General features: G+C 36.3%; 1 protein-coding gene across 2 annotated transcripts in view; it reads right to left on the bottom strand.

Annotated features, from left to right (window-relative positions):
• Positions 1–1438: 1438 nt before the first annotated feature.
• SPECC1L (sperm antigen with calponin homology and coiled-coil domains 1 like) overlaps positions 1439–26428 on the bottom strand; it is a 70284-nt gene continuing 45294 nt past the window's right edge. For both annotated transcript variants that reach the window (XM_055795217.1, XM_055795218.1), the window contains 5 exons: positions 26165–26321; positions 22592–22694; positions 12068–12184; positions 11132–11191; positions 1439–8999 (listed from right to left, as the gene is read on the bottom strand). In XM_055795217.1, the coding sequence (XP_055651192.1) occupies positions 8910–8999; positions 11132–11191; positions 12068–12184; positions 22592–22694; positions 26165–26321 (527 nt within the window). In that variant the 3' untranslated portion in view covers positions 1439–8909. The remainder of the gene's footprint in view (positions 9000–11131; positions 11192–12067; positions 12185–22591; positions 22695–26164; positions 26322–26428) is intronic.

The raw sequence follows: 26428 nt of genomic DNA on the forward strand, positions 1-26428 counted from the left end.
ATACAATGGAATATTATATTGCTGTTGCTTCTGAGGTTTTTGTTTTACTATTCCACATAGCTACAGCTTTTCATTACAGTAAGAGTTTCAAAATTATATAACTGATTTTATTATATTCAATTTGAACACACTTACGGAGCTAGTTTCATGTCAAAAGTCTCTAGTGACAGCTTGCAAGAAAATCCATAAAAACCCCCTTTGTTAGGGAATATTACTTCAGTGGATATGGGAAAGACAAGTTAAAGCTCTACAGACTGTGTAGACACTACTATTGTAGCATACCTCAGGCCTAGCCTGTGTCTGGCTCACTGCTTCTGTCTTGACCTTCAGACTGCCAGTTGCAGATGTACAAGTCACTTCTACAATGCTGTCATGCACTTGCTACAGAAAAGAAAAACATCTATTTTCTGACATGGGTTTACTACACTATACTTTTAAAACATTTATTTTTAAAAGAAGTATTAAAACTAATGATCCATGGTTTTAAATTTAAAAACAGGATAAAAATCCATTTTGAGAACTAAGCGCAGCTTTCTTAAACTACTCAAATTCAGGGAGAATATAAAAAATATCAAAAAAGGAGAAGTGGGACTATTTCTTGCAGAGTAACGTTACTGAGACAAAGACTTCTGGATTGCTGAACAGTCAGAAAACACCACAGAATCTCAAAAAAAATTATGTAAGAAATAGGTAGAACTAAAATACCTATACTAGTCAGTGCATTTAAGAACATTTGTAATAAATAGGAGCTCAAGCCAAACTTCTGGATCCAATTTATTCCAGAGCACTTGAAATTAAAGCTCTAAAACAGCATTTGAAAACAGTTGCCATCTAGGACGACTGAGATCAAATCAAACTTAAGGTGTTCTAATCTTCACTTTCACCTGGAAATTTTATTTTTAGGATTCTGCTTTAAATACTCTGAACTGTTCTAGAGATTAAGTCCCGAATCCTTCCCCAGCCCAATTGCTTTAGAGAGAGAGGGAGCGAGTGAGCACACACACATGCATTGCCTTACTTGGGCTGGGTTAAGTAACATTTAAATAATTCTAATCCTGCAGTGTATTACAGAAATTGCTTAAATTGAACATATTCTCTGCAGTTCCCTTCTCTGTTACTCATATACAGAACCAGGATAATACAGGCCAAGAATATGCCTTAAATACGTACCTCTTATCCACAGTATTCACCAAGTTATCATTTAAAACTCCTTGCAGGTAGAAACCGTAAAGTATGCTGGTACACCAACAGAGACAAGACTTCCAAAAAATTATGAGATTATGTGCATGCAAATCATTCATGTGCACTTCTCATCCACAGCGTACAAACCTCTGCAAACTACTTCCTGTAATGTTTACTCTTGAAAAACCACTGTGCCAGAAATAGTACTAAATATTCTCTTTTGTAGTGGCTTCACTCAAGAAAACATAAACACACATTTTGCTATTTTCAATCTTTATTTTGTGAATAATTAAGAAGAAAACATGGCAACATTGGCAAATTGAAGGCATACATACTAAATACTCATACAGAATACATTATGGAGAAAGTAAATGCCCAGATCTTTAGTGGTCCTTGCAAACTAAAAGCATATTGGGTCCTCCAAAAGGTTTAGCTTAAAATACGCTTGCTGACCTTTCAAGTTCCAATGATTAACAGCTTGTGCCTTTCAAACCAGAAACAGGGTAAAATGCAATTTGAACATACTTCCTAGTTTTTCCTCAAACCCGTTTCTCAGCTCTAAACAGAAGCAAACAAAATGCTTTTTTCCTCCTTACCTTTTAAACATATACACTAATACACCACCCTAAGTATTCAAGATGCAAGCCCTTCTTGAAATGTGTTCAGTTTTACTAAGAATCTGCAGATGCATATATATGTACACACACATATGTGTGTATATATACATATTTAAGCAAAACATCTCTATGTATGTAAAATGTCCATATATGTCAATGTGTGTGTGTAAAACATTTGAAAGGGTTCTGGAAAAATGAAAAGTGCTTGTTGTCTAGAACAAGAATTGCTAAACCCATACATGTACTGTTAGGTCAGTCTAACAGTTGTGTATCAAGGGAGTATAAAACCAACACAAATCAGGAAAGCTGGATGAACGAGAAAAGCTTTTAAGAATCACTGTTTTTTAAATCAACTTTAAAGGCCATAGAAAATGAGCTTTAAATTAGCTGTTAAGGAGATGTCATTACTGGCGGCAGCGTCATCTCAAACAAGGTTAGCCCTTACCCAGTATAGCGCTGCGAAGTTAGACCAAGAGACTTCAACAAAATTCTGTTCTTACACAAAATCCAAAATTCATCACACTGTTCTGTCAATTCTGCCTCACACGTGAACTGAAAGTACCCTCATTTGAGAGTTGGAGGGTACCAATTAATGCCCTTCTGACTTTGATCTGGAGAGTTGTCCAGTATTAAAAGGAATCACGGATATCTTTCACATACATTGAACAACTCTAGATCATTACTGACCTAAACTGAACATAAATCCTGGAGGCTAACTAGTCTACGCTTTGTTTAGTAGTGTTACACTTTCTTCTCATTAGATAACAAAGAAAAAAACCCCAATTCTGTCCAAAACCCCCCTTCAGATATGTATAAAAGTGCTACTTAAAAACAGTAAAATTTACCTTACAATACATGTAAAAACAAAAGCTTCTAATAAACTGAAATGTTGTAAATTACAAGGATTAATTACTTGAGTATGCTGTACTTGTGCCCTCTTCACTGAACCGAATCCCAAGTAATCATCCTAATTGAACATATGCCATAGTTGGAAACCAGTGAAAGCCTCCGAAGAAATTTTCAGCAATGGAACAAAAGGAGAGCCACCTCTTTCTTCCCATTTGTTGAAACAGAGTTCAGAAACAAAAATTGACTATTCCATTATTGCAAATACAGTCTACTGCCAAAACAGGTCCGTTCATGAACTGTGGAACCAGGACGGCCAGTGGCTCCTCTGCAGTAGGAAATGTCCACTGGGCTTCCTAACTACCATATAAATACACTAGTTACATGCAATTAAAATAATACAGATATCACTAGAATGAAAATACACGTAATGCATTGCTATGCTGGGGCAGAGTAGGTTTTAAGCCTTGACTTCCCCAAACAACGTGTTCAATATTCTAGAACTCTATGCAAAATACAAAAGCCTTAGAAAAGTGCAACAAAACTAGCTTCATGACGTTTTTCTTTCCATTTCCATAAATACAATCTCATAAAAATAATATTAAACAGAAGCATACTTCCCAGTGGAGAACAAACATGCCACATTTCAGCTCCGAGTAAGTGATTCTGGCTAAACTGAAACCCCCTGAAAATAGGGGATTAAAATAAAACCAGCTTAATTGCATCAGGCTGTTGTAATATTCTGCCAAAAGTTTACCCTACTGTTCTGCATCCACAAGTCCTGATGAAACTGATGGGAACTTTATGTGCAATTCTGTGGCAGACAGTGGCCTAAGGGTAAGGAATATTCCAAGTAAAAGCTAATGTCAGTTGGAAGGAAGTCATCTGGTATTCATAGGTTTTACTGAAGTTTCCGTGTGAGGAAATAATTCTGTTATTGCAGAATGAATTAATTTAAAGAGGCTAGGATAGCGGCCTTGTCAAACTGAGTTCAAGGGTGTTGTATCCCAAAAACTGGCAAGCACGAATACATAAGGAAAAAAAGACACTTGTATCAACACTAACAGAAATCAGAACTGTACAAGCCCTGATCTTTTAAGTTATATTTAGCATTAATTATCAAAAGCATACTTGCTACATATTCCAGATGCTTAACATCTTGGCTCTGACAATTACAACGGATAATGAAATCAGGGAATACAACAGAAAAAAACTTGGATGAATGAAGGACTGGCTCAGCAAGCCAGACAGTAATTAAAAACCTGTCCAGCCACTCTCCCTTGAAAGCAGAAACACCATTAAAGATACCTTTCTAAATAGTGACAATTAAATATATGAAGAGATGTCTATGAACCCTTAACTCACCCAAGGAGTTGATAATTTGGGGGCAAGAACACCTGATGGACACCCTGGAGTGATGTAGGCTATATGGGAGGAGAGTTAAGCAGCTCTAACATGTTTTGCCAATCAACACACACTAGCTTGGGAAAGCACACTGGCATGTCCAGAACTTGTGGATGATGACTACACTTTAATACCACTTCTCACCAAATCATTTCTCAAACTGGTTAATATTACTGAGGATTCATACACTAATGCTAACTTAAAGAAAGGAACTGCAGAAATAGTTTGGAGAACATAAAAGTAAAACAGAAATAAATATTTACCAAGTCAAGGGAAGAACCACAAAAACTATATAGTTAAATCAGTCTGTACATGAACACTACTATTTAAAAATCCTCTTTCTTAGACCACCTCAGCAAGAATATTACTCACAATAGGCAAAAAAGTGTAAAAGTTGTACAGCCGGATTCCTTCCCAGAAGAATTCTGCCCCTTAATAGCTCCTACTTGATGCAGTTGGTAGTTAAGCTGTGATTGTATTAGTTGCAAGAGGCAAAAAAAGAAAGTCACATGAACACAGTTTTAAAGGCTTAACTTTAGCCTGTGCATAGCTTCATGCCAGCCATCCAGAAGCGGCAGCTTTGGAAGATATTGTCACTTATCACCTGAAAATCAAGACAGTGTTCCCAAACCAGTCACACACAATACAAAGGTAAGAAAAACACCCAGAAGTTCTCCATACATCCAACTCCCCAAATAATCTTGTTTAAAACTTGGTTATAATAAATTTTTTACCCTGGGCCAAAACTGTACAGAAATGGAGAAAATGCGCAGTAAAAGATGCAACAGAATCCGAACTGAAAAAACAGGTAAGAACATTGAGCTCATTAACAGAAATGAGATGCCAATGAGAACTGTCACAGCTACAAAATTCTTAAGGCAGATTCAGCAGTTTAAACCACTGTACTGCATCATCAGAGCAAGGGACAGATTTATTTCTCCTCATGCATGTAAAACCAGGGTGCAACTGCTGCCAGTAATATAAATGAGTTTACCCAGTACATCAAAAGCAGAGTTCATTTAGTTCTAGCAAGTTAAGGGGCTCCTAAAGCATGATGATGGACTTTACAGAAAACCACAGTTGAAATATTTTACAAAATTGGAGAAAAAAATTTACAGAAATGCTATGGTGTAACTTGAGGAATATATTTTATACAAGAGACACAAATAATCACTTTTAAATCAGAATATGCTGTAATTAAATACTATATTCTGGATAACCTATCCACAAACACAATTGTAAAAGGGAGAATTGCACTCTCAATTTTTCGGAGGCATGAGAATGAGAGATCTTCGTGAGGGCCAGAGGTTCACACCAGAGAGACCGAATTAGTAGTTCTATTTAAATAGACAACCACATCAAACTGGATCAAACAAAACCAACTGAAAACCAAATCAAGTGCAACCCCTTCTGAAGTCACCTCAGTTCTGTTATTGTCAGATACTCCAAATCAGAACCTCTCTGACAGAAATTTCCTGAATAATCAAAAACTAATTTTTTCCTTATCCCTTCTCTTTTAGTAAAGAAAACCCCACAACTCTTCATTCAATTCAATGCTAATGATCTTGCATCAGGATGACAACTAGCCAAACCAAATACACACCTGGCTCTAAACTGACCTCTCTAATCTATGGAAGTGTTTCAGTAAACAGGATCCACTAGATGACATAGCTGTACGTGCATCAATATGTTTGACAGCTCCGTTTTGTTGCCAGCCCCACCCCTACAGCTGGCAGTCAGTAACCCTGATATACTACAGCACAGGCATTGGCAAGGCACATATTAAAATGCAGTAATATAAACAGGTGAGAAAATATTTGTCCTCTTTTTAGTACATTCAGAAATATTTTCTGGATTAAAAAAAGTAAATCAGCATAAACTTGCACTTCATATGTACAAAAAACCCAAGCTGTTTAAGGATTTACTATGAGTAGGAACCAAACAGAACAGTATCATCCACGTCCAGAAGGGCTACAGCTATTCTTCCTCTTGGAAAATTGAATGTGGATTGAACATTCAGAAGGAAACACATTGTAGAGTGCAGCAGGGCATTACGTTTGGTTTAGATCTTCCATTACTTCATTACTTCCACTAGGATAGCTGTGCAGCATCATATATGTAAAGGCTCAGATAGATCATTATTTACAAAAAGAAATAACCAAACCCTCTTCAAGAAGCTAAGTGTTCCTTTTCAGACATGAATTTAGCAGAGGCTTATCAGACAGTCACACCAAGAAGTTTACAGAGCTCTGAAGTTCAAAACAAGATCATTTTTATAATTACTAACAACTTTTCATGCTCTCTCTCTCTGAAGACTAGCGGCTCACCTTTTTAACATAAAGGTTGGAAAAATCTGGAAAACATTATTTCCCTGCTACAAATGGTTATATTATTAGTGTTATTTCAGTTAGGGACTAATAATAAACATTCCAGATAAATGAGGCTGAACCTTGGACAGAAAAAAAAAAATCCCCAGATCAGCTTAAAGCTCAAATTACCTTAACAAAACAGGTAATGAGAGAATTTAGACCAAGAAATGCTATCCTTTTCATTAGGAAAATATTTTCTTAAAATCTAAGGCAATGAATAGGACAATCATAGATAAATATGTCTGCTCAGAGGATGAATAGAAGTTTTTTTTAAACACAAATTGGCAAAACCTGGAATTTAGTAGTACAAGATGGAATATGAGATAGCAATAATGTGTATTTCCAATAAGACTACTCTTATTGAAATTTCTTGAAAAAATAAACAAAAATTATTTGAAGAAATTACGGGAGAGGAAATTGTATTTCAGGCTTTTATTAAAATCTGTTAATGAAGATTTTTCGTTTGAAGCCTTTCTTGCAACAACTGTTGTTAGATTACGTTGGCTCTTCAAATGCCCCAATTAATAATCTGAGGGTATCTAGCTACTTTTAGGGTTCTCAAGAACCGTAAGAATGTATGATGCACTGCTGCTCTGAAAACTTCTCCAAAGGCCCTCAGCATGGATTAAAGTAGTCATTTTGCAGATTTTACTAATTCTCACAGGCACGTACCAGCGTAAGCGTATATTTTATACGATACTAGCTGCTAGAAGCATGCTGGATTATTACTCTTCACGTGGACTATGTACTTCAGATGACAGGTTTTTGGATTTGGCAATAATTGAATTAAATCTGTGCTTTTATACCATGATGAAGTTTCACAGATGCCGAGCACAGTTGCATTCACTGGGTTAACATCTATGACGTTCAAACTGTCCTTAACAGTCATAAGAGCACCATAGGAATGGCAGATTCATTTTCTTTATAACAGGGTTACTGTGTTGAAAAAGCATGTGCTTATAAATAGCATTTGTTACAGAACTCACTTCTAAAGTAGGCTTCTGCTTAATATTAATGAGATGTTCAGCTGTGGCTTAACTGCTGATAAGTATTCAGAAAAATAAGAGGCAGAAGCAATGATAGAGTGAAGATTTCCTTTGATTTGACAAACAAGATTACAACAAATGGCTTATGACAAATGGATATATGAAATCGTTCTGAGCCTTTAACATTCTGCACAAGGCCCTGAAGTGCCAGGATGTATCAATTCAATGATCTCTAAGGCACTTACATGAACTCTTTTGCCCGAGAGCTGTTACATGAATTCAGGTACATTTTAGGAAAATAGAAGTTGAGCAGACTAAAGTTTCTCAATTCCTTCCTTGTGACAGTGAGTCACTTCCACACAATATTTGAGACTACTGGGTGTATACACATTACATCAGTTCCACCACAGTTCTTGTCAGAGAATGCCTCATCTTCTGTCAGTCAGATGAGGATGTGCAAGATCAATGAAAAAAACACAGAAAACATGGCAAAGCTGGATTTTGAGACAAACTACTTCATTATTACATATTATTGAAAATAATCTTCTCTGCAGAGGAAATGCTATCCCAGTTCCAAAATTCTACCACAGAAATCCATGACATATGCTCGTATTGCTGTAGAGTAAAGCCTGGGGTAGCTGTGTGTGCTATACAGGCAAGGGTGGAAGAAGGGAAAGAACAAGCCATACAAGGGTTGATTATTGATTCATTTCTGTTATAATGGAAGCACAGGGAGTCTGGACAGATTCCTTGAAGTATAGCGTACCCCGAAAACCAGGAGCTGTATGTGCTAGTCTTTACAATCTGTAAGATAAAGTTGGAAGCCACATCACTGTGACAGAGGTAGGCTTATAATGAAGCTTCAGAATGAAAAGTTCTTCTGTGCCAAATTCTTCGAGGTATCAAGAGCACTTTTCCACTCGATTTGTCATTATGGAATAAAAGCTTGTTTTCCTAGAATACTGTGCACATTGTAAAGGAGGGAAAAAAGCTGTAAAGGCAGTAACTAAATTACTATTAAGAACTCTACTGTATCAGGGTGCCATATGCTGTGGGTAGAATATTCAGACTCTGTGGTATCAGGATGCTACAGTAAGTTCAGTAATATGATGCCATGTTATCCTTTTCCTTCTCAAAGCTTTATTTGTACATTCAGTCTCCTATATGCTATAGGACCCATTCATCTCACTCTCCTAGGTAAGAAAGCTTCAGGAAGTCTGGCTGGAAAGGCAGCACGTAAGTAGTCCAGGCTCTTTAGGCTACGTAATTAATCTGAATAGCTTAATAACTTGGGTTATTCCAAGCACTGTGGCAAAAGTTCTTGCTTTTAAACAGCTGTTTCCAGGCTTAGTAGCTGAAGCAATCTGAGGCAATCCAGGACAGTGTCACTGAAGTTTGAGGGGACTCAAATGTTGCCAGTTTTCAGTGAAATGGGGATTAGCATTTCAGTAAGATTTCCAGCTCATGTTGGTTCTATCCCATGGATCTGTTGAATTATTAGGGTTTCAGGTTTCAAAGTATTTGTAAATTGCTGTAACATACAGCATGACATTCTGCCAGTCTGGACGCTCAGTTCGCACCATTTCATTGATGTCCTGTCACAGAAAACAGATTGGTCAAAATCAGGAATGATAACCTTGCGAATAATATGGTAGTGCTTTCACAGATTCCTGGGAATGGTAAATCTGTAAAGTTTCCACAGTTTAAATCATTGATGATCTGTTTTCTTCCATTCATCTTTGTATTACTTACAAAAAGTAAACAGTTGTTAATACTGTATTTGTAGATAGTTAAGATCAAAATGTCTGATGCTGTGCATGCTTGAGTTGTCCCCCACTTAGTACAATTAGTACAGTAGGTGAGACTTTAGTGTTCACATAACTCTACACCAGTCTCCAAGTTAATGCAATCTACCTAGGAACTGTGAGTCAGAGAATCAAGGCTCAAGTATTAATTGAACCTAAAGTTCAAAATTCATACAAGGTAAGAGTCAAGCATCAACAAGTAATTAAATCCCATTTTACAGCAAACTACTGAAATTTACTTTATACGTATTTTTGTGTAAAGAGGCAAGGAAGAGGAAAGCAGCAATTTGGGTATATCCAACAAACCAAGCAATCAGCTGGTGTCTAACTGACAGGCCAGTTCACCTGTGTTTCACAGTAACACTATACCAGATTGTCAGTGAATAAGAAGGGTAAACAGGGCCTGATCTACCCTTTTCAGCACAAGTACAAAGGAAAACTGAGTCATGTAATCTCTAGTAAGTTTTGTTTACTACAAGGGTCTATTTTGCAAGCTTTAGGTACAGGAACCTCCAGACCTCAAAAAAGAGCAAGTAATTTTTTTCAGTTTTCCACATGAAAGTAGTGGAACACTTTCTTATTCAGGGATCAAAAAACTTCCCCTTACATTACCACTACTATTCACATACCCTTATCACACCCTTTTCCACCCTCTACCCATGTGATATGGACAAGGGAAAACATCCACAAACATACACATCGTACACATTGTGTACCTAAGTGTGTAAATAGATACTAAATCCTTAAGATGGATGCAATTTGCACTTAGAAGACTTAATTCCATTCAATTTGCCGTTAAAGTATTTGTAATGTGCTGAGTTACAGAAAGAAAGGACAGACAGTAAGCACTTGGACTAAAGCTGAATTACGTAAGAATTACTGCAGTTATTTTCCACAGTCTACTTCTTACATCAGCACTTGGTAAGAGACTTCCATGTTTCAAATCACTGACAAAATCAAAGTATGAAAGCCCAACAGCTGCACTGCCACTGTCAGCAAACACAACGCTGGGGGTGGGTAAAAGCACTCATAAGCATCAAGGAACATGTTATTTTTAAAAACGTCTGACTTTGTTGTATTATTAGCTGCTAACCAAGGTAGGTTTGTTAGAATTTAGGTTACAAAAGTATCACTTAAATATATCACTACTGATACTAGCAATTTTAGCTGAATTTTTGTTATTATTCACAAGGGCTTGGGATACTTCCAATTCCACACCTTCAGAAAGCTTCCTTTTCTAGTGAATACTATACTACTGAAAACTAATTATTTTAAGCTAAAATTTGTATAAGAATGCTTATTGTAAACAATAATTGAAAAAGCCTTACAATTATTTACAATGATGACAAATTAGAAGTCTAAACTTCAGAGGTAAATCTTGACTCTCATATTACACTGAGCAAAAGAACAGATTACATAGCTTGATTTGTACCTCTAGAATTAAGAAAAACCATGTAATTTGAAAGTAGGTCAGAGACAGGACAGAATTAATGAATTCTGGAAGATTGTATCGCATAACTTTCTCAAATTTTTCTCAAACAAATCCACTGTCTTTATTATTTCTTATATTGACAGATGAGTTTTGGTGAGTCTTTTCCTTTTATAGCCTAAGAGTTTATCTGCTACAGGCTATCATGCTGTTGCTTTTGCTGTAGCTGCTAGACTACAGGTCTGTATCGCAGTCACTATTCAATGCAAAAAACATGTAAGCTTAAGCTGTTGATGACAGTGGGTTTATTAAACAAAGCCAGTGAGGTAGGGAGTATCTTTTATGTTTTCCAGTCAAGTATGATACAGGGGCAATAACCTCTAGCTGAGCTTAGCTGCTGCTATTTTTAAGTATAAAGCATCAACATCACAAAATAGAATAATTTGATTTTATAAGTGGGTCATAATTCACTCAGTATGCATTTTAAACTTACCAGAGTAGATTTGATGCCAACGCTTTCAGCTGCCTGAAAAGCCAAAGTGAAATTTCTTCTCTGCGTAAGATATAAAAACATGTTAAAACCCAAGGAAATACTACATCAAACATAATAAAGTGGTGTTAAGAATATCCATAGTAATGCTGCTACTTTTGCTTCAAATTGAGTCCATAATTTGACCATAGTAATTTTAAAAGAGCTATAAGAACGAACACGTCCCAATACCATCCAAATATTTATGGAAAATATTTATTAATTCCTCATTCAAAAGATAATGCTGAAAAAATCATTGCCAGTGAAGAACAATTAGGTTATAAAATGCTAAATAATATATATTATTTTAAAATAACAACAATATCATCATGTGTTAATGAAATATTTATTATTTTTTCTTAGGATGTATTATCATTAATCATCCTGGTAACACACCATCAGGTATTAACTGTAGCACACTAGAATACATACAGACAACTCTACAGTCTTGACACCTTCTAGTTTACCTTTATTTGATACATATCACTTGAGATGAGTGTCACAGTCACTTATCAGTATGAGAAAGTAGGATAAAACAACATCCTTGTGATATTGAAAGAGATGAACAAACCATGTCAAGATACAAATTTGATGATTTAAAGTCTTTAAGCTTAAATATTCCTTGCTTCAGGACCCAAAAAACACTTCCCAACTGTTTGGATTAAATAAAACGCCTCAGACTTAAATTTATGACCTCATTTGTTCCAAAATTCCATTTAACCTAATGATCTCATAATATTAAAAGGTTATAATAAGAATAGCAGCAAGGTAGTTTGAAGCGTTTCAATTATGATTCCTAGAATACTGTGTTTTTTAGAACTCAAATTGGTTCATTCTTCTCTACTAACTCATTAATTATATAATCTCACAGTCCCAGGAATGGACTTTTTAGTGTCTTACCTTATCCTGGCTGTTTAGTTCTTGATAGGGAATGTGGGCTGGGAGGTAAGTATGGAGGACTGCACAGAAAGCCAAGCCATCATTCCAGCTACTGCTGAAGTTTGTTATGTCAATATTCTTGAGGGGGAAAAAAAATATAAACAATATTAAAATTATAATCTAGCAAGTATTAGTTCTACCAATCCACCCATACTTGTCAGGTTTTCTGTGTGTGGTTTGTTTGTTGTGGGTTTTTTTTTAATACCTTTGAAGAAATCAGCAGAGAAAGTGAACAGACTAATACTAAAGTCCTGTGGTAAGAAACGAAAACACACTACTACAGAGAACAAAAAAGGATTGTTGCTAAGAAAGTCAGTTATCTTATACATTAATTCCAGGTAATATTAAGCTCTTCCTCCCCACCCCACGCCCCCCCCCCCCAAAAAAAAAAAAAAAAAACACCCCCCCCCCCAAAAAAAAGGGAAAAGTGCAAAATGTGTGCACTAAAAGGTGTAAAATGTTGTGCTAGAGAGGGTAAGAGTAGAGACTTGGTACAACTGTACACACCAAGACAGAAAAGCAAATGAGTTAGATACGTATGCCTAAAATCCCTGAAACTGACAACGTGCTAATATCTCTGTTAATGCAGTATTTTACTTTTCTGCTTCTACTGCATTAATATCCAGACAAAAATTCTGATGAAGATAAGTATTTTCTCTTCTAAACAAACCATTTCTATACAGAAACATGTGAACAAGATTACAAACAAAAATTAAGTTTCATTTGGAAATAAAGATGTTCCAACAGATTTAACACTGACAGTGGCAGGGGATCAATTATCTTTAGGATTGAAATTGAAAAGTGCAGTCCTGCGCTCTTGAACATTTAGTTCCAGTAGGAAACTCAGTGGCACTGGTAAACGCATCCCCTGAGACTGTATATATTATTGCAAAAAGAGTCAGTCCAGTCCAAAAGAGTTATGAACAAGATGCCTCAGTGACCTTTTAAATTACTATATACTTGGCTTTGGTAGTCAAATAACAGTAAAGAGGCTAAGTGGACAGCAGTCGCTTAAACTAATTAGGAAACACACAGTAACACCTCAGTTTATTTTTTAGACCTTTATGGAGAAATATAAAAATGCTTTAATACCTAACTCACTTAACTGGGCTTAAGTAGAAGCTAACCAGCCCTCCTACTTAGGTTTTAAAATTTTCATGTAGCAGGAACTACAACCTCCAGTCACAGAACTGCAGAAAAACAATCACACAAGTCAACCTTTCACCTGACAGCAGTTTAGTAGTCATCACCTGTCTTGGACAAGACACTAAAACTTGTCATTCCTAATGCAGAAAACTCCACCCAGGATCAGCATTACTATGCCATGCAGGCTGAGAACAAAGGCAGTCGTATTTCTTGTCAAACCAATGACTTAGATTACAAATTGAAAACAACTGCAATCCCCTCCAGCAGAGGAAAAAAACCTAAACGAAAGGCTATTTCTAAAAGAACATGAGGGAAATCTCCGTTTCCTGCTCAGCTTTAGCACTTTTTATACAAAGTCCACCAAATGCAGGTTCAAACCCTGGTGACGTAAGCGTACGTGCTCAGGCTCACAATGCCCAAGGCAGTGGTCTGAGCCTTGCCTGCCGTCCTGCTGCCTGCTTACAAACGGAAATGTCATTGTTGGAGACCCCCAGTCTGTGGGAACATGTTCTTCACACAGCTTCCTCAAGCCACAGGGGTGGGAAAATTTAAAAGCAAAAGAAAAAAAATTAAGCTCTCCCTCCTTTCTCCTCAAGAGAGACAGGAAATTTGATTTGAATTAATGCTTGGTTAAATTTTTTTCAATGTTACTTAAATTAGGCAAAGAAATGCAACACACAGTACCAGGCTTTAAGAAAAAAAAAAAGGGGGAAAATATCAGATTGTTAAAGCCACTAAATTCCTACTTGTGTCTGTGTACAAAGTTACTTTTTGAACAGTTCGTTCCCCCTACACTGTAACGAGTAACGCCACAGATCACATCTGTATCAATAAGATGGATGAAGGTAGGGAGAGGTCTTTACCTTGTCACAGTCATTTGTGGCAAGCTAGTTATAAAAGTCAAATGTGAAATGATCATATTTCCTTTGCTACACAATTGACTGAGGGAGAAAAAACCTCAGTCCTGGTTTTCACCCCTTGGCTGAAATATTCTCCCTCTTTCCTCAGGATGGCCAAGTGGTGTAGGATGGGGAGGAGAAAGATGTATGTCGGCATTGTCACAGTTAAGTGAACACAGATCTGCTCGCACATACATGCATGCATTTAGCCAAACTAGTAAAACCCCCAGATTATATTAGTTAAAGCTACTGAAGAGCATTAGCAAATTTTTAAGTCTCAGGACTACAAGGATAGATACAGCATTCCTTATTAAAGAAGGAATGCTGAAGCATTGCTGAATCTGATTAACAGTTTCTAACACAGCAGTTTCCAATCTAGTGACTTAATGCTGGATATAGTTTCAGCAAGTACGTGTTGAATTGGTATTATTGCAGAATATACTCTATTTACAATACAGTCCATTAAAGCCAGTCACCAGTCACTGTACAAATAAAATAAAGTTTGGTAGTAGTTTGTTCCACAGAGCTTACAATGGTTTTTTTCTCTCCCAGGTTGCTCCACACATTTCGGAGGAAGCACAGCAGTATTTATTGAAAATTTAAGAGTCTGATCCTCAGCACCAGCATCACTGAAGAATATCTGAAATCTCAGTACTGAAAGAGGGGTGGAAGGGCACATCGCCATCAAAGGAAGAACAGTAGCTTATATTGGGAATGAAGGAGCACAGAGAAAGGAGACACAAACAATGCAATACTGTTAAAGCAATGAGCTAGAATAGTGATCTTTGCAAGAGTCAGAATGGATACCAACAGGCAAGAATGCACTCATCAAAATTAGAAAACAGGATGTTGCAGTGATTTGTATGAGATCATCAGAACCTACTACACCTGAGGTTTGACCCTGTGGATGAAGAAGGAAGACTTGTGCTCAGAATACAGGAAGAAAAAAACGGCAATGTATCAAAACACTCTGGATGAACTAGAAAATAGACCTACAGAACAACTAGGGCTGAAAACAGAACTCTTCGCATGATTTAAAAACCAGGAGGAGTGCTCACTTCCAAAATCTAGAGACATTTTTCATTGTTTTGTAAGTATATTCCCTCACCCCAACACATAAGAAAGAAAAATAGGATAAAGTTGTGCTGAAAATGGTAAATGAAACTAAAACAAGAGAAAGTAATCTTCCCTTAAACACTATAGTTGTATAAACTAAAAATTTCAATTTAAGTATTAGTAGCATCCACAGAATGTTGAATTTTGAATGCAAACATTGGGAAAAAAAAGGCCACTTGAAGTTCACCTACAAGTTTGGTTGGTTCTCAAAAAGAACTTGGAAAACCCTGTTTTTCTAAATCTTCTTGTAGGCCCAGCTTTTATTAGTAAGACAACAAACAGAAATTAAACCCATCATCCAAAAATCTCAATGTATCCAGAGAAGCTGAATTAAATACAACGGAAGGAAACAATTAAAAGGGACTGGTTTCTGTTTCCAATTGCTCTGAGCATTATAAATTATTATTACCTCTCAGACTAAAAAAGTATAATATTGGTCAGGCACTAAAAAATAGATCTAGAAACTGGACAGACTGTCATTTAAACACAAAATTTAATTTTTTATGTAGAGCTTTGAACACATAACTGGCAAATTTAAATACAGCACAATTTTATTTCCCAAATGCTTTTAACTACTTGTGGTTTTTTGAAAAAGCTTGGTCAGTATAATGAAATCAATCTTGCATTAAGCTCTTATTTCTCAAAGAATTGATGGTAAACAGAACATCAGCCTAAAATCTCAGACATAATTTCTTCTTCATTACTGCTTTTATTAAGTAATTGTTTCTATTAAACAAATTCTGCTGGAATCTAATCTGGAATTTTTCTTCCAAGCCATTTCAGACCACAGAATATTAAAGCAATAGAAGGCCATACTTTCAGATAAATTGTCAAATGAGAAATAAGCCTTTTTAGAGACACATGAACTGAAGGAGATTTATCAGTCCTTGTCTATTAATGTTTAATACTTAGGATGGGAGTGAAGTCACCACTATTATTTGGGAGACTTTTTTTTAAAAAAAGGCAATTTAACAAAAAGACTTAAGCAACAGGCTGCTGTCATAAAAAGATCTGTGGAAGAAACTTTCCAACCAGGACTAAGCATCAGAAATTTATGAGACTTTTCTAGAGGCAAAGCATAAGAATGTAACATTTTACATAATCAACAGACCAAATTCTGTAGTCCATTCTAACAGCCATGACAAAGAGGGGAAAAAAAGATGGTAGGGGAACACCCTGGCAGATCCAAAACCAAAAAAAAAATTTCAGGCATGTCTAAAGCTCCTATTAAACTGCAAAGTTCAAAGTAGAAGTGGTCGCCACAAAATGAGTATTCCCTTATGCTTACATGGGGTGTGGGGGCAGGGAAGAGAGTAAGAGGATTCTTCCTGAAACAAGGTTGAAATGTAATAGAAACAAAATGATCCATCAGCTTAGGCTGAAATACAGTAGTGGTTAAACAATAAATGTACTGGATTTGAACATGAATCAGAAATGCATCCTTGCAGTAAAGAAGGTAAATTGTATTCTGAGCTGCATCACTAAGAGTACAGACAGCAGATCAAGGGATGGGACTCCTACACTCTATTGGGCCCTTGCCAGTCTACACCTGGAATGCTATATACAGCTTTGGCCCTTCCAGTTCAAAATCATCACTGAAGCATAAAAAAAGGGTCCAGAAGAGAGTTCAAGATGATCAGATGGTTAGAGATGTTTTTTAACAAAATGTAGTACTAATTTTGAAATTGTCTCCTACTGCTTTTTGCAATAAACCTAGATTAACTGAGTATCTTCTACAGTCAGTGAAAACAGCTTTTTTTTTTAAAAAAAGCAAGCAACAGACATTATTATAACCCAGTGGTTCAACCTTCTTCCATTCCTTCCCTCCCCCTCCCCTGCCCCCAAAACTCCACAGCTAAAAAACCCCACAAACGTCAAAAAAAACCTCAACTATAGAAAACATGGTTTCTAACTTAGTTACAAACTAAGAACAAAGTTATTTTAACTATCTCTTCAGCAGACACATCCACAGCTGTCTTCAACCTCCCTGAACTATGTATATTACAATCTGAGCAAAGGAGCATATTGCATAGCAGCTATTTCTCCATCCCTTGCTCTGCACATGGAGGAGAGGTTCCCACATCCTAACTCAGTTTGGCTCACAAATGAGTTAGGACATGGAGAAAATAAAAACATGTGTCTATGTCTCTGTTGTATTAGTTAATGAAGTAAGTGGGCTGAGAAAGCAAAAGCATTAATATGATTCTGTACTATAATATATTAAACCATTAAAACAAGATTAGAGGTTTAAGTGTACAGACCTTGGCAGGCTTCTTTTCATGGCAGAAAATTAAGATTTAAAAGCTTTTAAAGACACATACACACACAAAAGAAAAGAGTACCCATTTAAAAAAAATCAGAAAGGTACACTACAAAACAACTGCTATCCATGCTCCATTGAATCAGGATTCACTGATTCTCAAATCATGGATTAAAGCAGAAGCTATTGGTACTTCTGGCAGTAGGCAAGAATGTACAAGTATTTCTGGAACAGACTTAACAGCAATCTCAACTACTGCCTTTTCAATTCCAGCATCTTAAAAGACAGTAAATGGCAAATATAAACCATCAATCCCCTTAAATATTGACTGTTAATGTTTCTTTCCATACCAAAGATTATATTTTTCAGTTTTGGCACAAAAAAGAACTATAAAAGGAGCAGTCAATCTCAAAAAAGCCCTAATAATAGCTTCAGACATTAACATTTGAAGCACTTACAGTGATACAGACAGCTTCATAATTTATTCTAAAATTAAGTCTAACAAGGTTGACATTTGTCTTGTATCAGAATCCAATCCAAACAGAAAAAGGAAGTATGTCCTTCCTTAACAATTTTTGGCTAAGGCATCACAGCTTAAACCAAGAGGAGAAGTGTTTCAGCAGCCTAACTACTTTGACGAATCAACCAGACAGCACCAGGGAGAGCATGCACAACTTAAGAGTCATTATTTGAACATAGGCTTACATAAGAATACAGTCTTGTCCTCTTTTTGTGCTTTTTAAAAAATCAGTATAATACTTTGAGTAGAATATGATCTAGCTTAGTGTCGATAGACACATGTCTATATAAGAACAGGTTTAAAAAAAAAAAGCAACCCGACCCACCTTTTAACTTTAGCTTTGTTATTCTACCCTTATTACTTGAGTACAAATTAAAGCATTGCTTGATTTCAAGGTACATTCAGCATAGCATTGGATACACATACCTTCATACTCAATCACACTGCTGAATCACTAAACAGTTTTATTGTTTATTGCTGCCATGCAGACAGTAAGTTTCACATTTTTTGTTAGACATGTAGCTTTGATCTGTATAGGAGGTAAAAATTAGGTGGTCTTTCCAGAAAAAAAGCATTATTGCATGAATTAGAGAACAGGTACTACAAAGCTGTATGAAGGAGGTTTTCCAGTGTATTTGTAATTAGGAAGCATGGAAAGTTTAAAGAAATGTTAAAAAAAATAAATTAGTCTGTTCTTGCTGCTATCTTGTGGCAATTGCTTTTTTGGTGTCAGACTTCTGGAAGCGAATTATCTCTCAGAATGCTGCCAAAAACCGGAAAATAAGTTGAAATATTGCTGTAGATAAGAATGCATAAGGATGTGTGTATCCTGTTTATTGGTCCCCTTCATAACACGAAACATGCATGCTCACATCCTTTTTTGGACTTTTATTAGTTGTGTATTCAAAATGAAAGTAGCTGTGTTCCAGCTGGGGTAAATGCTCCATAACAGTTGGACAGGATTACTTTATGCTTTGAAGAAATCTGTAATTTGTGACAGTTTTATGACACTGCACATATTTTAGAGGAACCAGGAGAATTCTCTTCTCTCTGGAAAATGCAGCACTTGGCACAGCACTCTGAATCAGTATGTCAGATCCTTAGCAAAGCTGATAGATGATTCTGTTTCAAGTATTTTGTGTCTGTTCATCTGAAAACTAAAGGTGATTTGCTCCTCCTTTATCTAAATGCTTAAAAAACCCCACCCTTATCTTAAGAAAGCAACCCTCCCTCTTTGGGGCTTAGGGATCTGTTCAGCCCTGAATATAATTAAACTCAGTAACTTAGTGAGTGCAATACTGTCTAGACCGAACAGGCTCTAGATGAAAGTTAATACAGAACCTGCCTACTGTTAGTTCTGCAATGACCTTCTGCAGATCACCGTTCTCCGAACTTAAGCTTCAAGGAGAAATTCTGCTTGCAAACAACATTCAGAAAGCATGTATATTAAAAGCAAGAATATAGTAACAGAAAAAGCCATACAGTTTTTTACATCAGTAGGAATTTGTCATATTTTCATTGGCTTAAGCTTACTTTATTTATTTAAAAAATATAAGATTTGGAACACAGTTAAATACTGTTTAACAACTACATTTCAAGAAATTAATTCATTTACTCCCTTCAAAATTTGCTTAAACAAATCAAGAAAACTGCACAATGAGGTAATTTAGTATAGTTTTTTAATAGGTTTAGGTATTAGCTTGTTTCTTATAATGCATTCACAGAAGATAAAGTCTTAAGATACCTTTAAAAATTGTGCTATGTGGAACTATATATCTGTCACAGGTAGAAAGCACAGTTTGGCATAGACGTCTGTGAATATGCGTGAAGGGCTTTAAATAAAACCCTTCCACTATAATGGGCTGAAATTAGAGCTCACCACACTATTACCTTTAACTTACTTAGCATTCACAAAATTTCAAGCTTCTAAAGCAGATATACTTAAGACTTTTAATCAAAAACTCAAAAGTAATTTCCCCAAGGGGATAGGAGAGCAGAAGTTATTCTTTGATTTTACTTGATCAGACTAAAACAATACTAGTTATACCAAGCAATTACGTAGTACTATGTTCTCCACAAGCACCTTGTGAATAAAGGAAACCTTTCCTCTGTGAAACAGCACAGACCTTGGTGTGTTTTGGTTTGTTGGTTGCATTTTGATTTTGTTTTGGTTTTTCTTTAGTATTTTCAAAAAATGGAATAAAAAGCAGCTCAAGAACTACAGCTGACCTACAAAAGGAATAACGTTCAATTGCATGCTGCTGCTCATTAATAAGGGTAAGCCAGCTATATCAATCATTGTTTTTAACATTTTAAGCCACTGGCAGCTCACCTATAACTGTACATTTTAAACAGTTTCTTTGAAATTAAGATTTATACCTGGCTATTTGTGTGATTTCTACTTATTAGTCTGTGTATAAACCAAAAATTCAACTATTCCCCAATATCCAGCTCAAAATATATTAGTTTGTAACTAACTAAATAAACAATAGCTAACATCGATTTAAATTGGTAACAGGATAGAAATTGATGACCAGATAGAAAGTGGACCTACTGCTATTCCTAGAGAGGAAAAGGCCAGGATATTTATGATTTCTCCATTCTGTGCGGCTCACACAGCAGCTCAGAGACAGAAGTCAGTCAGCATGCAGGTAGCTCTAAAAAGCACATGCTGGCTCTTGCCCAGATGCCAAGCCAATCAAAAGCAAACAGTGGTACAGAAGAAAAGCAGAAGTTATAATGATGGGGAATGCTGGAGACAAAAGGGAACTGTGGCAGTCAGACAGACACAAGGAGGAGCTGGAGGTAGGAAAGGGTACCCTGTCAATATTCAGGTGACAGGGAAGGAGGCAGAGAGCTAGGTACCATAAGTAGGATTGAATGAAGAAGGAAGACATTCATTATTTTGATGCTTGTTTACTGTTTGTCAGTTTTGAGTCCATGTAGTTTAAAAATAAAATTTAAGCTGGTTAGTTTTAGCTTCAATTAAAAAAAAAAAAAAAAATCTCATCTGGTATTGATAACACTGAGATGCCAGAAATCTGGATAAGCATTATTCACAGGGAATACAATGCTAGGTATTTTTAAAACATTAGAACACGACTAACATGGTGTTCAACCAGAACTGAATTTCAGGGGATGCTGAAAATAATCAAATTCTGTACAACAAAGAAATGAAAAATGAGTGTGCCTAAAGCAAAAGACGTTTCTCTCCAAAAACTAATTTAATATAACCTCCTGATATTATCTCACTCTTTCAAAAGAAGCACACATTGGTCCTACAAAAGCTATACGCTATGGTCTCTTAGTAGCAACACAAGCAGCGAACCACATTACAGTTGTTGAAGCAAGGACAGTGAGTCTCAAAACCTATTCTTCTACTAGCATTTATAAAACAAGTAAATATAAGCAGCAATCTATATAAACAAAAGCATGCTCTTGCACACAACTATAGAACGAAAAGTTTGGAATACTTTCTATTACTTTTCCTAATCAGATAAGGAAGCTGTCAAATTCATCTCTCATTTCAAGACAACATAGGAAAATATTTTTGCATTCAGTTTTAAAGGATTTATAAAGAAATATAACATCCTGCCTTTCTTAAAATGTGGGGAAGGAGAAAGGCTTTTTCCACAAAGAAGCTTATCCTCAGAAATAGCATAGTTTAGTACTAGACGTGCCACAGGAAGAGGGGTGAGGGCTTACATCACAAGCCTGTCCATTGTACTGAAAGACGACTTTTCCTATGGATGGGCAATCATCCTGTTATGCGGCTCTCAACTTCCTCCTGCATTGTAAGTCTCAAGTCATGGAAAGAGTAAAGTTCTTAAACTGAGGATTGTGTTGGGAACTCCAAACGCTTTCAATACAAGTTAACCAAACAAATACATCACGCTCAGACTGTTAACATCCTGGTTTAGTTTGCTGAAGGCACTATTCTTTTGAAAAAATAATGTAATCAGGAGAACTCTGGATAGTTATCTTGTTAGTTCTTTTGGCTTCTGATAACATTTGGACTAACTGAAAAAAAATTCTTGAACTGCAGTAGAAAGCCAAGTTCAAAATGCAAGACAATGTGGTCTTCACAAAACAAACTGTCCTTAAATAGACTGAATGAGACCACATTGAAAGATCAAAAAACCCCTACACTAATTACCTATATATATAAAAAAAAAATCTCTCTCAAATCTGAGAAATGGTACTCTAACTGCTTTTGGGAAACATTAATTTAAACCTTAAGTTGCTAAAGTTTCAGTTACAGTTTCAGAACTGCAATCTGCAAAAGGCTGTTTTGAAGTGCCTCAATAGGAGGTCAGCTGCCCCCTTAAGAAAACACCTATTATCGGCATGGAGTAAAGTGACTAAAGAGCTATTAACGTTAGTTAGGTTAGGACTTGTAGCATGTGTACCAGGACGAGAGTACAGTACATACCAGTGCCATTGCAATCTATGCAGTCAACTGTGGAGCAGCCTGGTTTATGCCAATGGCAGATTCTAATGTGTTGCAGCTACAAGTATGCTATGTTAAACAGCTCTACAGTTACCTGATATCCTTCTGTTTTTTTCTGGCACCATTTCAGCAAGGCATTTCTCTTGGATCCTCCATATTCTCTTGCTAGGGCAGACAAGGGATCTTTCCTCTCTTCCCTAGGAACAAGGCAAAGGTGCAACTTAGAGCTTGTAATGTAACTTTTGCAACAGAAAGACATATTGTAAAAGCTTAAAAAAAAAATTATTGTCACAGTAAAAGTAGTAAGGTATAGCACTACTGACTGAAAAACAGAATACACAAAAACACTTGTAGAGAGTTATTTTGGAGTAACTAATTCATTAGCAAATCATCCTTCTTCCTTTAAAATAAACTTTTTTCTAGGTCTTTCAACCTCAATTATATTTTTTTCTAAGGTTCAGAAAATTAAACTCATAACATGGTAAGTACCAGCTTGAACTATTAAGCTAACTCAAGTGACTTTATTTTGTATTTAGAAAGAGAATAAACTGATGCTATCTCTTTTGCATCTCATGGCTGATTACAAATGTCACCTTGAAACAAGTTTGCCTATTAGCAGAACGGCACTATTACCAGAACATTTGCCTGAGATCTGGAGTTCTCAAAAAAGAGGGGGCAGATCTAACTAGGCTGCTCTGCCATTTGATATACTGGTACAATAAGAACTATCAATTAATTTCACTTCCAGTCTGTCAAGCTATCTCAAATAATATTTTTTTTGAAGACTGAGAAAGAAAAGAATGATGATATCAGAGCTGGCCATTTTTTCATGAGTCCTATATTATAAGCATCTCTTTATCAGACTTCAGAAATAAGGGCTTAGAAAAAAAAAAGTATTATAGAGATTAATATTTTTGTAATGGCCTGGTTACATGATTCTGTATTTCTATAGAAAGTCCAGTGAACAGTCTTTCACAAAAAGACTAGGTATTACACCATTATGGAACTTAGTTATTGGACAGAGTATGCCAGCAGTTGTTCTTATTTTTAATAATTTCCATTTAGAAAATTAGGAGAGCTATTGGTAAATCCATACTGCAGTTTTCCTCATTTACCATTGTTTAAAGAGTTCTACACAGATGTAAGCAAGATTTTCACAACATCCACAAAGATGATACCCTAAGTTACTCCTTTTGAATATTTCCAAGACGACCTACAGATTGTACACATTCGCTCTCAAATCTCCAACTCTTTTGTTCTTCACAACCCATTTGCTGACTGGAAAGAGGGGCGGAATATGGAAATACATGGTATTTTCAGTGGATTCTGTGCTACAGATTTACAACTAGCAATTCTGCAGGTCCTGCTAGGGGAAAAGAAAGCATCCAGGGAATGCGGATTTCTTTGTTCTTGTCTGCTACCAACAGAACACCAGAGACTATTCCACCTATCAGCACCTGTCACTCAATGCATAAAGAAGAAAACATGTGCCAGCATGCAACAAAATATTCTTAAGGCATTAATCTTAAGTATATGTGTTGTAATTTGCTTGGCCAGTCTTCACTGAAATACAGATGGCAAGATCTCAAAGCTTCTTAGAAAGAGATAACATTTGAAACATCCATGAAAATGTATGCACAGCAAAACAATAAACAGTAAAGAGTAAGTGCCCTTCAGCATGCAAGATAGCAGTATGAGCCTCCAAACCTAACTGCTACTCTCAGAGAGATTTAACACAAGGAAGTTACTAATTGTGTGTTCTAAATACGAAATAAATTATCTGAATAGATTACTGTATTTAAACTTCATAGACACCACACAGCCACAACGATGCTTCAAGAAATTCTATAGTTCAGGTTTTAAATCAGTACATACTTCAACAACCCCAACTGGGGTATTTTTTGTCATTGGTGATTGAAACAAACAACAATGGGATTGCACATTCAATCTACAATGAAGATTAGGCAACACTATAGGAACTTTAGAACAAAGATTTGGGACAACATATGAAAACTCAAATGAAATGCTCCCCCTCTTTATGCTAAGCATACTGTTTAGCCATTAGAGAGCTGTACAGCCTGTTCTCAAATTCCAGTAAGAGCACATGGTTTACATCAGGTTCTCACAGTTACGAAAACACTGCTGAAGAAAATAAATAAGCGTAAGTTCTATGGAGACAATGGTTTGACATATAAGTCTTACAAGTTAGTATATTAGGTCAACTGTATTCCAAATCAAAGAGCCAATAGAGTTTCAGCTAGAACAGGGAACAGTAAACTGCAGGTATTTGTTTTAGTGAACTACAGCAATAACTATTTATTTAACAACAACTTTCAGAAGACGACAGGGGGAGAAGAAACCTGATCACATAACAAATTGTAGTCCAGCAGTGACATTCTGAGGATAGCTCCCAAGAGTGTGCTCATCACCACACACCCACCACTGCAAATTCCACTGCTAAGTCATCTTGTACTGCTTAGCACTGTAGTCAATGATCAGGCAGCATCATAATGATATCATAATTATAACTGCACGATTTTAACACTAAATGCCATGCTATTTACTACAGTCTGCAGGCTGCCATCAATGCAATTTTATATACTACCAGTTCAAAGTCCATATACAGGTGTTTGGTTTTGGGTTGGTTTTTTTTTTGCTTTCATCCTTATTTCGGGATAAGTCTAAATTTAGGTGCTAACACACGATATTAATTGCTGCTGGCAAAGTACCCACAGATCCAAACTCACCTTAATTTCTACATAGTGAAAGAGAGCAGCACTAAGGCACGTCTCAGCTGATTTCAAGGAAATAAGTTTCAATAGCACCCACACCCACTTCACAATTTTATAATGTAATAATTAATTATCACAGATGTCTCAGAACATTAAGAGTTTAATATTTCTGTTGTACAAAAGGTCTGCCAGGAACTGTGTTAAGTGGTCTTGAGAAAGTAATTTAACCTTTGCCTGCCAGTTTCCTAGTATGAAGCAGGGCTAAGTACATACTTCACTTGCATAACACAAGGCTTAAATACTTCAAAGTCCTCTGACTGATAAACTACAGATAGGAAAATCTTAATTTATCACAGAATTATCTTTTTATCTTACTAATGAAAGGAGTTGCCTGGCCATGTGTTACTTAGACTTGCATTATGATTTCATCTATGGGACAAATAACCCAGGCCCACTCACTCATAGCTATTTAGAAGACCTGGCAGTGTCTGGAATTAAGACCTAGTCATGCTGCTTTTTGTCTTCAGGTGTGATTACAAAAGTTAAGGTTTATAATGTAGTCTCCCTGGGTCCAAGCCACTCTGGAAGACTTGTTCAACATGTCCTAAGCTTAGTTCTTGAATTTGGCTTCATTGTATTTTTAACTGATACAATGCTATTATTTAGTGACATGACTTAGCTTGGTCCCTACTGGGGCATAAAGTTTTGATATTAAACTCATAAGCTCTAAAAAGCCTAACTTCTGGTCTAACTTTTTAAATATATACTGAACTGCAGAAAACACTTGCTGAAAATCTCAAAGATTACTGAGGATCGTTACTGTACAGGTGGCAGCAGGATCTGCAGTGTTAGTGCCAGTATTATACACTAGATACACACAGACAGCTAACTATGACATTAACCTATTGCAGTGCACCACAAGAGAGAGTTTTTACCTTATTCGACTCCTGGTTGTAGGGGTGACTGATGCCGTAGGAGAAGATGAGAGTGACAGCTGTGGTGAGGTGGTGCCCATTGCCATGAGAGATGCTGGAGATGCCCCATCAGGTGCACTGATATCTCGCTTGATTTCTTCACTACTTCTTCTAGAGACTATGTGGGAAAATGCCCATATATTTACCATTTCCAAACATGAAAACTTTAAACTTATTCTCACTCTCTGACAAGCATTAGTTGAGAAACCATGCATAGAAACCTAT

The sequence above is a fragment of the Falco peregrinus genome, chromosome 2, assembly GCF_023634155.1.
Source record: "Falco peregrinus isolate bFalPer1 chromosome 2, bFalPer1.pri, whole genome shotgun sequence".
Taxonomy (NCBI): domain Eukaryota; kingdom Metazoa; phylum Chordata; class Aves; order Falconiformes; family Falconidae; genus Falco; species Falco peregrinus.